A 16,509-nucleotide genomic window follows, 5' to 3' on the forward strand; every position below is an offset into this window, starting at 1 on the left:
CTTGAAATTAACTAAACTGTCATTTCTTTTCTAAAATGCATCAATCAACTCCCTCCTCAACAAATAAACTCCTTAGTTTTCTTTTAGGAGCATACAGAAAAAAATGACCTGAATAACTAAGTAGGTCAGAAACATTTTATACAATCTAAATTCAGAGAAGAGTATATGGTGGAGGATATGGGTAGCCCTGACTGTTCTGCACAATAAGGAAAACAAAAAAAATAAAGAACGGGGGGCGGGGGGGAAACAAACATATTCCTTTCAGAACCACACAGAAGCTGCTTTATCAGCTTATTGAAAAGCTGCCTATTGTTAAAAAACTAATGTCTTAAATGTGGTATTTTCAAATGGAGAATTTTTTTTTGAAATAAAATAGGATTGTTTATCCCTATCTGTTTCAATTCACTGATTCATGAGCTTTTGGTCATGAGTAACTGTAAAATCCTCCATGTCTTTTTTTCACAGTCCTGACTAAGAAGTGAAAAGCTAACTTCAAAGCATGAGCTTAGAACTTGATGAATACAAATCACCCAAACCACATCTTCTTCAAAGTCTAATCACCCGCTTCTCATCTGTTTATTAAAAAATATCTAAATAGTAGGAGCCAACAGGTTTGAATAAGCCGAGGAAAAAGTATTATTAATATTAGATTCTATTTGCTGGACTGGTGTATATTTAACAATCAGGCTGAAGAATGTAATAGGAAAAATTCATTGCTCATCTTCCTGAATCTGCCTTTGTCATGTATTGTGAGATCATGGACAAGATGCTCTGACACAAACTGAGATTAGCTGATTCAGGGCTTGTCTACATCAGAAAGTTGCAGCGCTGGTGAGGGAGTTACAGCGCTGCAACTTTGAAGTGATCCAGCGCTGGTAATCCAATGTAAACACTTACCAGCGCTTTTCTTGACCTCCGTGGAAGGAGGAAGCCTCTGGTAATCAAGCTGGTCTCCTTCCCCAGCTTGCTCTCGCGTTCCCGGAACCCCGAGCAAGCAGGTCTCCTTCCCTGCGGTTTGCAGGGGGGTTCGGGAACGCGAGAGCAAACCGGGAAAGGAGACCAGCTTCGCCGCGGTTTGCTCTCCCGTTCCCCGAGCAAGCAGGTCTCCTTCCCTGCGGTTTGCAGGGTGGCTCCGGGAACGCGAGAGCAAACCGCGGCGAAGCGGGTCTCCTTTCCCGGTTTGCTCTCTAGTTCCCGGAGCCCCGAGCAAGCAGGTCTCCTTCCCTGCGGTTTGCTGGGTGGCTCCGGGAACGCGAGAGCAAACCGGGAAAGGAGACCAGCTTCGCCGCGGTTTGCTCTCCCGTTCCCCGAGCAAGCAGGTCTCCTTCCCTGCGGTTTGCAGGGTGGCTCCGGGAACGCGAGAGCAAACCGCGGCGAAGCGGGTCTCCTTTCCCGGTTTGCTCTCTAGTTCCCGGAGCCCCGAGCAAGCAGGTCTCCTTCCCTGCGGTTTGCTGGGTGGCTCCGGGAACGCGAGAGCAAACCGGGAAAGGAGACCAGCTTCGCCGCGGTTTGCTCTCCCGTTACCCGAGCAAGCAGGTCTCCTTCCCAGCGGTTTGCAGGGTGGCTCCGGGAACGCGAGAGCAAACCGCGGCGAAGCGGGTCTCCTTTCCCAGTTTGCTCTCTAGTTCCCGGAGCCCCGAGCAAGCAGGTCTCCTTCCCTGCGGTTTGCTGGGTGGCTCCGGGAACGCGAGAGCAAACCAGGAAAGGAGACCAGCTTCGCCGCGGTTTGCTCTCCCGTTCCCCGAGCAAGCAGGTCTCCTTCCCTGCGGTTTGCTGGGTGGCTCCGGGAACGCGAGAGCAAACCGCGGCGAAGCTGGTCTCCTTTCCCGGTTTGCTCTCTCGTTCCCGGAACCCCGAGCAAGCAGGTCTCCTTCCCTGCGGTTTGCTGGGTGGCTCCGGGAACGCGAGAGCAAACCGCGGCGAAGCGGGTCTCCTTTCCCGGTTTGCTCTCCCGTTCCCGGAACCCCCCCTTGAAGCCGCCCAACAGCGCTGCAGTGTGGCCACATCTAACACCACTTGCAGCGCTGGTTGCTGTAAGTGTGGCCACTCTGCAGCGCTGGCCCTATACAGCTGTACTAATACAGCTGTAACTACCAGCGCTGCAAAATTTTAGATGTAGACATGGCCTCAGTAACTTGATGGGAACACCTTTAAAACCTTGTTTTAAAGAAAACTGATGCCATGGCAAATAGGAATACATAACTGAAAATGACTTATTTGATATTCAAGACACACTAGTGAGTGAACAAAAATCATGGCACACCCAGAATGCATGCTATATCTCAGCATTGAACCATGGTGCTTTTGTCACTGCTTCCAGCACACCCGTTGGTAGTTTTATTGCCTCTCTAGGCTGTAAACTGTCTGAAACAACCTGGTTTTAATACAGTACCTGTTAATTAAGTGACAACCAAATGAATGGCATTATTCAAATCAACTAAAAGACAATACAATATGCCATTTGTAACTGTGCTTGCAAAGGACCTCCCCTGCTTAAAGTCTTGTTAAAAAAATTACTTCATTCTAAAAGAATTCTGCTGTAGACCAGGAAATATATTGGACCAGTGGACTACAGGGCTTATAATCATGCTAGACGTCTGAATAATAGCAGTATATGAAAAGACTTATTTTTGACACAGACTGGCTTGATTGTCGTGAACAGAAGACAGGAAAACCACATCAATGTCCTGTTTCATTGATGGGTGGGTCAGAGCCCTCTCCTCCTCTAGTGCCCGAAGGGAATGGAATTTCTGTTTCCATTTCAAGTCTGGGCCAGGGCAAGGCGGAAGGGATCTGCATTTAAAGAAAGGGGAAAATCTAATCTTCCATAAGGGAGCACTGGAAGACTACCCAAAAGTAATTTGCTATGAAAAATGGGCTGCCTGTTAGCCAGTGAAATCTAGGATCTTTCCAAAGTGGCAAAAAGTACATGTATTTAACTTGTATGGGAAAACAACAACATATTCAGAAAATACAGTTTTCCAAACTTACCTTTTCTACTGCAAATGTTCGAATCACATATTCAGCCAGGAGTTCTGTTTCTATTAGGGTAACTTTAATGTCTTTATATATCTCTGTGTCATCTGGCCAGTATTTGCAGCATTTGACCTTTTAAAAATACAAAAGAATTTAAGGTTCATATTTTTCAGCATCTGAACCTGTTCTGTACCTTTTGCAGTGATTTATGATATCAAATTCAACCACACATAAAAAAGTCAGGCTGCTTACATAAGGAAATGGTCCATGTATTTAAAGCAGTAGCGTAGCTGAGGGTAAATGTGGGTAAATGGAGTTTGCCAACTTCTCATTTGGGGAATATAGTTTAGCTTGGTTAGTTATCCTACTTCTTCTTCTTTTTTTAACCACTTCACCACTGATCTAAAGGACATACCTTTCTTAAAGACAGTCTGGGGATTCTAGGTGGGAATAATATTCAGTAAAATAAGGCAAATCTCTATGTAGCATGAAGGATGTTTACACTGTGCATAGCTCAGTTACAATAACCATTCATTTCTTGTTCTTTCCAAGTCAGGGAGTATCCAGAGGGAAAAGCTACAGATAGAAGCTTGAATAAACTTAAGCTCCTCTGGATTTTTTCTTCCACCTGCAGTTGTTACTTGTTTCAAAAATATCTTGCATTCTTTTAAAATGGCAATGCATGCTGCCGACATAAGGGTTTGTCTAATGTTGGAAAGAAAAAGCATCTATTTTCCCAGCTTAGAATTAACTTCTTAAAAGAACTTGTCAGAGGTGGTCATATAGCTAAAGCACAGGACTGGGAGTCAGGAGATTCTATTCCTGGCTTTAACACTGACTCTCTGTGTGACTCTGAACAATCATTGACTTCAGTGGGCTTTGGGGAATTCATCAGAGTGAAAGGAAAGAGGAGAGGCGGCTTGCATGAACTCTATTCAAGAGCTGCCGTGGTTTGGTGCACCCCAGTTCAGCCTAGCACAACCTTCATAAAGTATGTAAAATTAAAATGTGAAGCACCTTTGTGCTAGTCACCTTTCTGAGGGTGGCTGGGATGAGGAGAGTTGTGTATTGTGATGAAATGGTTACTCACCCTTACTCAACCCTGTAGTTCTTTGAGATATGTGCTCCGCTCTAGGTGCATTTGTCCCTTCAATGCCTTTGATCAGAGGTTTTTCACAGCAGTGTCTGCTCAGCCCGTGCACGCGTGCTCGTCAGCCTCATGCCCCGTGCCATTGTTATATAGCAGTGTGCGGGCAAACTGTCCTCAGTTCCTTCTCTACTGCAAAGCCCTATAGCAGAGAACTCCAAGCAGAGGGGAAGGAGGGTGGGTAGCGGGGCACGCATTTTGAAGAACTACAGTTACCACACAGGGTGAGCAACCACTGTTTCTTCTTCAAGTAGTCTTCTTACAGGTCCTTCACTGTAGATGATTACCAAACAAAGCCCCTTTAAGGAGGAGGGAGCTTTGGAGTCAAGTACAATATGGAAGACAGTAGAGCTGGGCCAAACACAGCATCGAAAGCAGTATCATGAGTTACTGCGTAATGTTCAGCTAATGTATGTATAGAAGCTCAATTAGCAGCTTTACATTTTTCAATAATGGGCAGTTTTCAAGAAATGCCGTAGAGGTGGAAATGGACCTTGTATAGTGAATTCATATTACTCAAAATGCTTGAATATTATGATATTCGTAGCAAGAATTAATGCAGTTGGATACCCACTTGGAAAGTCTTTGATTAGAAGCTGCAGAACCTTTTGAACTATCCATGATTTGTAGTGCTGTTCTTGCTACCAACTGGCCCTTTTGGCTAATGGTTGCAATTTCTCTTTTTGCATATCTGGCAAGTGGTCAATAAAGGCATTAAGTTTGCTGTAGTTCATATAATCATATTTAGTCATTAGGGCTTGGTAGTTTGACATTCTGAATTGTAAAGTCACAGAGAAGTATGCATTTCACCCGAACAGGTTGAGCCTCTTACAATCTCTATCATAGGGGGTTGTTTTGGTGTGATGTTGCTTTCCCCGTGCGTTAACAGTGTCCACTACTATAGAGGTGGGCTGAGGGTGCATGAAAAGAAAGTCTACCTGCTTGGCGAGCATGTAAAACTTTTTTGCCAGCCCTTTTATATATTGGTGGAATAGAGGCTGGTGTTTGGTTAATGACCTTGTCAGGGTCTAAAAGCGCCTCATTGTTTGGGAGGGCAATTCTCAACGAGGAAGATGTGTGTAGTATGTCCAGCAATTTATGGTTAGAGTCTTTCACCTCTTCTAGAGGAATTTGCAGAGCATTAGAACAATTATAAACGAACACTATCAAATATAAAGTAAACAAGTAAATTGGACTGCTACTCATTCCATCTCAGGCAAAGGGCAGTTGAGAAGGAACTGAGGGTGGTTTGCCTGCCAGCGCTAGATAGCCTCGAAGCAGACCAGGAGAGAGGGTGCGTATGGAAGCTGAACAGATACTGCTACCAAAATTCTCTGATTAGAGGCACGGGGAAAGCTCAGATACACCTACAGTGGAGCATCCATAGGGACACTACTCGAAGAAGAAGCTAAAGCTACTACTACTTACTAATTACACCAATACTAAGAACGTCTATAAACTAAGTACTAGAATAAAGTTGAGATATCTCAACTTCCAGAGCATATTTTTAGCCTGAGTTATGACTTGAGAAGGAACTGAGGGTGGTTTGTCTTCACAGTGCTATGTAACAACGGCATGGGGCATGAGGCTGAGTGACTAGCATGTATGCACAGGCTGAACGGACACTACTATGAGAAATCTCCATTCAAAGGAGCAGGGGGTGGAAGTGGAGCACCCTAGGGACACTACGTGAAGAAGAAACAGGTAGCTGTAAATACAGTAAATCCTCGCTTAATGTCCTCTCACTTAACGTTTCCAAGTTACGTTGCTGCTCCATTAGGGAACATACCAGACTAAAGCTGTGCAATGCTCCCTTATAACGTCATCTAGCTGATGTTACAAGGGAGCATTGCACAAGTTTCAGCTGTTTGGCGGAGCTTAGGACTTTCTGGGAGGGAGGGAGGGAGGGAGGGAGGGAGCAGGGAAGCTCCCTCCCCCACCCTCTGCAGGCAGGGCCACCCGGAACGCAGGGGCCTTAGGGGCTGCAGGGCCATGGGCTAAGGGGGCCTCGGGGCCCTGGCCTGCAGCTCTAAAGCCCCTTTCGGAATGTGGCCCTGCAAGCATGGGCCGAGGGTCTCAGGAGGAGCAGGGGCAGCACCACTCTCCCCTTCAAAGCTGGCCAGATAGGAGTGTTGCTTTGAAGGGGAAAGTGGTGCTTCTCTCCGGCCGCTGGCTGCGCAGTTGCCCCTGCTCCTCCTTAGTCCTCCGGCCCATGCTCCAGGGCTGCATTCTGAAAGGGGCTTTAGAGCTGCAGGCCAGAGCCCCGGGGCCCTGTTAGCCCAGGGCCCTGAAGCCCCTAAGGCCCCTGCGTTCCGGGTGGCCCTGCCTGCTGGGAGGGACAGGAGACGGGCAGCTCCCAGAATTGTTGCCATGAGGGCGATGCTGTGCTGCGCAGAGCCACCTGCACTCTCCCTGCACCAAACAGGAACTGCCCCAGGTAAATGCTCTGCACCTCCTGCCTGCCCCAGCCCTGATCCTCCTCCGACAGCCCTACCCTGAGCACCCTCCCGCACCCTAACTCCCTTTCAGACCCTGCAACCCACCCTAAGCGCCCTCCCGCACCCTAACTCCCTCCCAGACCACGCACCCCACCCTAAGCGCCCTCCTGCACCCTAATTCCCTCCCAGAACCTGAACCCCCAGCTCTGAGCCCCAGGGGTAAGCCAGGGGCACCTCCCTACCACAGTATAGTACAGTATTGTACAATATATAATGCCTTTTGTCTGCCCCCAAAACATTTCCTTGGAACCTAATCCCCCACATTTACATTAAATCTTATGGGAAAATTGGATTCATTTAACATCGTTTCATTTAAATTTGCAATTTTCAGGCACATAACTACAACGTTATGTGAGCTGTTACTGTACTGAAAAATGGTCCCCTTTCTCCAATTTTTGTCAATTAGATGGTTGGTGAGGAACATTACACATTGATTAGTTAAATATTTAAATTCTATTCTTCTCTATGCAGGTTCTTATATCACAACCATCCCTTTTGTATATGGGCATGTTCCAGTAGTGCATTAAATGATAGGACAAGCACCTATTATGTATCTCACACATGATGTTTCTCCCTTCCTCTCACCAAGGGGAAATTAAATGTTAATCTTCTAATATATGCAAGTACATAGTTTTGCATAAATATACAATTCTTGATTGGCTGCATACAAAAGTTACTGCAAATTTTACACTGGAAATGAATAGAACAGTAATAAAAATAGGCACTATATTTAGTCTCATTCTTCACTGGAGAAATGTATCTAAATATCTGTTGCCAGCAATGAACACACACCATTTGAAATATTAAAAATAGCTGCATGCAGTTCATAGTGCTGGTACTTCTATTCTACTGTCTATAATACTTTTTAAAAATTCCATTTAGAAGATTTTCTGAAAGCCCTGAAGTTAGGAAAAGGGAAGCCATCAGAAACATATTGGAGGTTCATTGTTTATCTGTATGTCTATTCTATTTGATAATCCAGGCCGCTGCTTTTGTTCAAATCCCTGACTCAAACTGAATGAACCTTTACATTTGTTGTCAGGGAACTATTTGAAATAGTTTTTTTCCCCACATGGTGAAGATGTTCTCCTGTCTCCTGTGCAGAGTAAGCATCTCTTCTCATTGTCACCAGACTGGTACAGCCTACTGACAGCCCTGTTTCTGACCTTAATTTCCTCTTCCTGCCTGTAGCTTTTTCACAGGTGAAATATGATATGCATACACATGTTCAAGGCACGTCTGAAAGAGGAAGCAGCTGCAGCAGTGGTCCTAGTCACAACACAACTACTGATCATCATGTTTCTAACTTTAGCTCAGCTCCTTTCAGATGGGTTCCTGCCATCTCAAAACAGCTAAGGTTAGTAAAATAAACTATTTAAAACATAGATTCACCTAAACTGCTTGGGTCTGAAGGAAAACATGCATGTTTCTAACTTGGTGCAGTCTCGAGAGACAAAGTTATTGAACCAATTTCTATTGGTGAATATAGACAAGCTTTTAAGCTATATAGAGCTCTTCTTCAGGTCACAGGTGCAGCCTAGACAGTCCGGATTATGATTAAGGAATAGGAACATTTAAAAGGACCACTTCTGTGGCAGATTTTCTGATGCACACTTCCCCTTTCTTTTGTCTTAATGGCTGGATTTTGTTTTCTTTACAATTCTCATTTAAGATTACCCAATGGAACTGTTGTGGTAGAGTTCAGAGGTTATGAACCTCAGTGCTCCGTGCAGCTCTGCCACATAAAGGCTTTTTGCTTTCCACTGCACAGGGAATTTTGGATGTGGGGCAGATTGGGAGTAGTGCTGATAGGTCCATGACAACACAATCCCCTGACAATTCTCTCTGGTGGAAGAGAGGTGCATGAGTTATGGGAACAATGCCAAGGCTGCAGCTGTAGCCATCAACTGACTCTGCTATGTGTTTCACAGGCTAGGAGAAGATAACTATATGCTATATGTTTATATGCTAAACATTATACATTGGTTCTAAAGACAATCGCCAGATTCATCCCCTCAAGGGGAGAACATGTGGTATGTTGCTATTAGCACTCAGGCCTAACAACTGAGTTAGGGCAGCCAGGGCAATCAATCGGAGGAGACTGTCCTGGATAGGTGTTGAATTGTAGTGCATCTCACAGGTGAGTTGCAACTGCCCTGCTATACTGGTACTGCCACTTTGGGGTCTTTATTGGCCAGTTCTGGTCCCCAGTGCAGCGGAATGATACCTTGCATTTGTACTGAGCCTTTCGTATGGGGATCCCAAAGCACACTGTAAGCATTAATTAAGCCTTACAACACTAGTGTTCTTAACTATTTTACAGGTGTGTAAAATGAGGCACAGGTAGATAACTGATTTACACAAGATCAAACAGCAAATTTGCACCAGAGCTGGGAATATAACTCAGATACCTTGACTGCGATTTTCAAAAGAGTCTAGAGATTTGAGACACATATCTAATCATTATAATTAGTGGAATTCTTTCACTTATTTGATCTTCTTTTTCTTCAAATTAGTAAAATAAAAGTTATATTAGTTATCCTGATTTACAGCAGTAAAAAGTATAAAAAGTTTTCACAGATGACTTTAGATGGCTATTTCATTTTACTTCCATGAAATTCTGTTTCAAATTTTATATCTATTTTATTATCTTTACTTAGTTCAGGATTAATTTTAAATTAGAGTGTATAAACCTGTCCCACATTAACAATAAGCCATGCAGTGCACAGGCAATAGCTAGCTATATGACATCTTGTTAAGGATATTTTAGAATCAAAGCAAATTAGGAAATCTGAATGATCAGTGTTATTTAAACTGCTGAATACTAACTATGAGGTTTATTTCCCTGCCAGTTCACATATCAGTTCTGTAATGTTCCTATTCCAAAGATGAGTGAATTCTGGTTCTTGCTTTTCATGGCCATAGTTTCAAAGCATGTTACTTGCCTAAGGCCATATACACTGTTTCAAAGCAATCAAGCTGAATCACTATTCCATTTCACTGTTTATATGCCTCCCATTTTGTTTGCCATATTTACTGGTGAGCACAACTTGCCACCGTTATCTTTATCATTTAGATTCTAATGTTACCCCATTTTGCTGTCTTTGAGATGTAAGTAGATGATGATCTGCTTACATATCCCAAAAGCTATTAGTAAAATAAATACATATGTAACAGATGGACAAATGCACCTGGGGTTTTATGCCCACAGAGCTGTCTTGACATCCCTCCAATCACACTTTTACCTTCTAAGGGGAGTACACCTGTATTATTTGGCAATGTGAATGGAAACGAATGTAGGATAATCTCAAAGCTACTTCTCAATCTTTGTTCTACTTATATGAGCATTGAAAATTGTATTCTCTATCCTGTGGCTGACATTTATCAGTATTTTATGGTGCAAAAACCTATTTTAATTGGTGTTTTTATTTTGCTGTATGAAAACCAATTATAATACATTTAATATTTATTTTAACTATATATACATATATATAGAAGGTTTAGGTATAACATATATACATAAATAGAGATAGATATATCTGTATCATTCTGTTCGACTTGTACTTTAAAATATGTTCCAAATATTTTCACAAAAACCGAAGAAATGTATCCAGATGTAAACTAATGAGGCTCTGTTAAAATTTTTGACCTACACATTTTGGTATTTTTACTAGCAGTGTTTTTTACAGTTATGTTAAATCTTTTCTGTCCTCATTGTAAAGGTATTTACTTCAAACCATTAAAGGTCTTGATGCAGCAAACATTTATGGACCTGATTCCAATTTACACGATTTTGCTGAATACACTTTACATTAATGTGAAAGGCCTTAGGGTAGATCAGAAGCAGGTTCTTCTGTGCTTGCTTAACATTCGGCACATTGAGTAAACATACATAAAGTTTAGCACATGCTTAAATGGTTGCAGGACTGGAGCCAAAATGATTTATTAAAAAATAAAACCAGAAAGTTATCTAGTTCACTAAAATCTATATGATGGCCTAGGACTTCTGGTGCGGTGTGGTTGCTTTGTGCTGCACTGCTGGCATAATCTAGCCATAAAACAGGGTGAGCAGGCCCAAGGAAGATCATACTATTTCTAAGGTGATCCAATTTAGAGCTGACAAAACGGTTCATATGCCACATGCCTTATTCCCTTTGCTTGTACAGCATGAAGAAATTGGTGTGGCTGGATGCCTCTATGTCATTGCTTATCTTGGGGTGATTTTGACCTCTGTGGCCATTAAAGGTTTATGCAAATAAGAGTGGTCCTAGAGAACTGGTCAAGCACAAAGCAGCATCATAAAGAAGGATGGTCCAATGGATCATTACATATATGGATTGTAGTCCAGTGGAAAGAGGAAGGATAGTCCAGTGGTTAGACCATTAGCCTGGGACTTCAATTCCCTGCTCCACCACAGACTGTGGTGTATCCTGTGTGACCTGGGGCGAGTCACTTAGTCTCTCTGGCCCAGACCCTCAAAGGTATTTAGGCAATTAACTCCCACTGAAATCAACAGGAATTACATGCCTAAATACCTTTGAGGAGCTGAGCCTCAGTTTTCCATCTGAAAAATGAGGACTGTAGTATTTCCCTGTCTCACAAGGATGTTATAAAGCTAAATACATTACAGCTTGTAAGACATGCAGATATTTTACGGTGATGAGGGTCATATAAGTACGTAAGACCAGATGCTCAAGGCAGTGAAAAGGTGAGCTTTCATCTTTACATCCTTTAACTTTTGCTCTGTGCATGTGCTCCAACACATCTCCCCCAACACATTTATCCATATATTTGTGTTTCCTTAAACCACTAGTGTTTACTTCTCAAATTGAGCTGTCTAAATTGGATTAGTGAGAACTAAGATATTCATCTCAATTGAGGAATATTTTCTAGAGCATCTGTTCTACTGCAAACAAGGGAATGCAACAAAACACTGAAAACTAAATTCATCTTTGCTTGAAGTTACACCAGACAATGTTGTGCACATGTATGCTGCTGCTCTGCTCAATGAGGTACACGTTGTTGATTTGTGGACATCTTTATTCACTGATTACAAAAGAGTCCTTCTAGCTTCCTGGAGAGTAACAGTCAATTCTTTCCCCTGAGGACTCCTTCCCTGCTAAGCATGATGGAATAAGGCTAACTTGTTATTTCAGGTTATAAGTTTAGAAAGCAGAAATGTGTTTAGACTGCTAGACATAGAACGTTATTCCCTGATTGCCAGATTAACAATAGTTTTAAACTATGAGATTTTCTAATTTTTTAGTTTGGCATTCTGTTAAAAAACATATCTGCCATCACGTTCTGTTAAAAACAACTACCACCACCACCACTATGTATAGAAGTTACCAGGAAAAAAATATATTTACGAATAAAATAAATACTAAATGGGGAATTACAATATTTTTAGTTGTAGAGCACAGATTAGATAGGGCCTGGAGTCAGAGACTGGATTTAATGCATCTGTTGTTTTTCCCCATCTCTATATTTTTGTTTCCATCTTCAGAGAGAAAAGAAATCTTAGTCATTGATGGTCATTAAAAAATCTATGACACTTCTCATAAGAACAAGTGTATTAACCCCAATGTCCAGAACTAATTCCAACCTGTGAAATTATAAGTCTTATTAAATTTCCCTGCAGTTTCAATTAGATAAAATATTCTACACTTTAACCTAAATATTAATGTAGAATTTTGTGTGCTGTTAAACAGTTACTGTGTTTCACCCCAGCAGTGGCTGCACTTCAGTAGTGGATTAAATGAACCTCATGTATAGTTTGCATACATTATGTATTAAAAGTGCTTTGGGATCCTTCTGCACATGAAATGCAATATAAATGCAGTATTATGGAGGTGCTTGGTAGCAGCTTTATGGTTAGAGTTCTATTCAAATGTGGGCTATAAATTCCCGTTTTACTCTAAAAGTGGATGGCTAATTGGTGTGAAATTTCACACATGGTTAGTTTTATGCCTATTAAATTTTACATGTAGTTTGTGTCTGGTTTCTCATTATATATTTATAATACAATGTCTTTGGAATTGTGATCTGGCTGATATTTGTCCTTGGCAGTCCTACTTTTCACTGTTGATGGATATCTTTTATGAACCAATGTCTGTTTAAACAAAAAATGGCAAATATGTGGATCCTGAGTAGATCTGGTGTAATTAATTAAAAAAAACAAAACAGATTATGGACTTGGGGTCATTTTTAACCATTATTCACGTTAACATTAAAAATGTATGTGCTGTGCACCCAAGCTTGATTGATGAGTGCCAAGTGCATGGACATTTGATTGATGGGGGCTGGGTATACATAAAATCTTCTCTAACAGGAACCACCCTTTCCTGTCAGATTTTACCCTACAGTAGTTTCTTGGGCAGCCACTGGTTAAGAAGGGCTCACATGCAGCTGCTGGCAGGTAAAATCTTCTACCTTCATAAAGGTCTGCTTAGCCTCACCTATGTACCCACTCTTACTTACACTTTGAAACACTCTAGGATATTAATACCTCAAAAACATTTCTGTGAAATAGTTAAGATTGCTACACACATAACATACCCAAGACAAATCCGTAACAGCAAGGATATGAAAAGTTAAAATACCTAACTGCACATACTCCCTACTTTTCCCTCCATACCCTATTATTACCACAACTACCACACAACACAGACCATGTAGTGCAACCTTAACTGTGCACTCATAAGGATGCCAGCCTATCATCATCACTTTCAATTGCCATTCTGCAAACACTAAACTGCCATGTCCCAGTACAACTAACTACTACATCAAGCAACCATGGCTACTATTGTTGGGGGAAAATAATCCAATAAAGGAGTGTGGGCATATGTGTGGAAGAGGGGCATAATTAAGGTTGCAACGCATAGTCCGTTGTATACAGTGGCTGTGGTAAAGATAAGGTATGCGTGAAGTAGTAGAGGAGAACAGGGGAAGGAGTAGAGGGTTACTGGCTTAACTATTCATTTCCTTGCTCTGTGTGTATGTCTCAGGTATGTTACATTATTGGAACCCTGCCTGCTTCCAAACTATTTGTGTACTGTAGATAAATATTGTCAGAACTTGCTGGCTTTAGTTCTTGATAATAACTGTGACACTATAATTAACTTTTATGCTTCTCATATGATGCTTCTGCTTTGGTTTTATTTTGCATAATTATTTCTGCTGCCACCTGTTGGTGAATATTTCATGATACTAAAATAATGATAGAAGAACATGAGGACTAGCAGTGAATTTATATATCAGCTGCTTCTGTTGAGTTTCATCATTGCTTTCATCATTTATTTATTTCCAAACTCCTCCATCAAGCAAAAGGGTGTGGAAAGTGACTCCTGAAAGAATCTAATGTAAAGTGATGTGACAAGCCAATTGGATGCCTAACAAAAATAAGTAACAGTTCAATGAGTGAAAAGGAGATTACAAGAAACTGATACAGGTACATGAGCAGAACTCTCCAGCTTTCCAAACCTTCACCATAAAGCTTTTGCGAAGGAAGTGATGTTTCAAGGTGTGAGATTCTATACAGGTCTCCAACAAGAATCAGAAGGGGACTTTGGCCAATATGATTCTGATGTAAGGGCCTAATCCAACTCCCACTGAAGTTAATGAAACGGCTCCTGTTGACTTCAGTGGGAGGATCAAGCTTTACATGCAGTCTTTGAGAACTGACAATGATGATTTGTTGTCTATGTTTGCTAATCATCCACATTTTTTTGGGATAAACATACCAGTTACTAGAAGAAAAATCCCCCATGTTAAGCTAACTCCAACTCAGGAAAATAACTTGATTCACATTAAACAACTTCGTAGTTACACAGTTTAAACACAGAAAATTAGAGGTCTCTCAGATTAGCCTACTATTCTGGAATAGCTTTGTCTGTCTGGAGCATTTTTATGCGGTCTTGGCTTTATTTTCTACCCCCTAGTCAGTGGCTTGGAAAACTTTGATTCTGGCACTAAAACTGTCTGCATCTTATTCCTTAAGCGGCGTGTCATTTCTTGTATGCAAAACCTCATTTTAAATGAAAAATCTGGCCAATACCAACCTAATGAAGAAACAGATTTTTTATACATGCTATTAAAGAACTTGTAGTTTTTTGGTTGAGGCTCTCACATCTGTGTCAACCTCTCTTTGCCTCAAACCACTTCATCACCTGTTATCAAAGAACTGTTCAGGGAAACTCAACAATGATTTTCCTAAACGACTGTGAGACCTCATTTAGATTTTTAATAAACAGTCACATTCTAATGAGGTCTTCATAAAACTGACTAAATATGTTTAGAAATCATTAGCTTAAATTACCAGTGCAAAAGTCTCCTTTGGGAGCCTTGCAGATTTTGTGATAAGACTTCTGGCAGATGGATTGATATAACAACACAAGTGAGTTTTGAGTCTCCACACAAACAATGCAAATGTGAGTGACTGGGTAACAGGCTACTAGATAAAGAGCTAAATGTCCCTCAAGTAGATTCATTAAAGAGGGAAAACAGTCAAAACAGATTTCTGTGCCATTTAAATACCAGGTGTACAGCAGTCTGCAGGTGCCAGAAAAACTGACAAGGGTCCCTTGCTGGAACACACAAGAGCTTAAAGGGATGCACGATTCTGACAAGTGTGTCTCAGATAATGACAGGTATTGGCAGATGTACCCTGACCCTGCTGGAGGGGAATGCAGGGAATGAGTCATCTGCAGCAGGTGCTTGCATTAGGGAAAGCCTCATGGTGGCTCCTCCACCAGCAATTAAAACAGCCCTGATGTATAATACTCCAGGGCAAAAAGCAAGTGCGCAGAACTGATTTAATGACCATCCAGCCAGTCTTGGTAAACAAATACACATACCCCCTCTTAATGATTAATTCATGAAGGACGCACATTTATGTGAGGTACATATTAAATAGATGTTCTTCTTTCCTTAAAAATAAGATACTTTCCCTTGCTTTTCAACTTAAATAGAACAAGTGGTCTGTAAGCAAATCTGTAAATCTAATACTTGCAAATGCAACAAAAAAGTAAAACTTCAGAGTCAGGAAAGGTTACTGGGTTTGCCCTGCAGGAATTTGCCCTGTTGTCAAAACAGAAAATGATGACCACAATTCAAGGACAGAGCCCCATTAAAATCATTAATAATCAAGGTAGCACAGCCCTTTGTGCTCGGTGTTGAGAGACAGATGGCATGTTTGTAATTTAATTCTTTGGGGATGACAGCCCCATTTTAGGAATGTGATCACTTACAGGGCAAAGCTCAGGGGCTATTAACTACATTTCTTTGCGTGTCATAATCTCACTGTTCTTAAAATACAGTTTTCATTCCTTTTTAAAAACAGTATCACTGCTCCCTTATCGAGTGGACCTATATCTCGACAAGCCACAACTTTGTATCCCAGGTGGACTGTTGTACCGTGGGCCCTATAGGATTTGCATGACGTAAGATGCATGATGGTACTGAAGCCTGCCTTCCTGCCTGCCTTTGGGATTTCTGCTTTTACCTGTGCAGAAGCACAATGGGACCCCTGACAGCAGAAGTTGCTGAGGGGATGTGTTGAGTTAATAAGAACTATTGTTGAGGGCTGAAGGATATGACCAAGATCTTCACTCTCTCCTCTGGGTGAAACCTGATAGTCCACTTGAGTTTATGCGGCAGAAAGCTGATTCTAAGATAATAATATACTGTTTCATCTGATAAACTGTTTTTGTCTTTAACGGCTTGTCTACATGGGGTCATCCAAGAAAGTTAATACAAATTAACTAAAAGGTGTGAATTTGAAGTGAGTTAGTTAAATTGCATTAATCCCCTCTGTGAATTCCCTTGTTCAGAAATGAAGGGGCCTTAATTCAGTCTAGTTTAATTGACTTCCAAAGTGAACTAAACTAA

General features: G+C 41.6%; 1 protein-coding gene across 1 annotated transcript in view; it reads right to left on the reverse strand.

Annotated features, from left to right (window-relative positions):
• PTPRM (protein tyrosine phosphatase receptor type M) overlaps positions 1 to 16,509 on the reverse strand; it is a 719,823-nt gene that overhangs the window by 25,995 nt on the left and 677,319 nt on the right. The window contains 1 exon segment of the mRNA XM_030552787.1: positions 2,992 to 3,108. Coding sequence (XP_030408647.1) covers positions 2,992 to 3,108 — 117 coding nt within the window.

Source organism: Gopherus evgoodei, chromosome 2, assembly GCF_007399415.2.
Source record: "Gopherus evgoodei ecotype Sinaloan lineage chromosome 2, rGopEvg1_v1.p, whole genome shotgun sequence".
NCBI lineage: Eukaryota > Metazoa > Chordata > Testudines > Testudinidae > Gopherus > Gopherus evgoodei.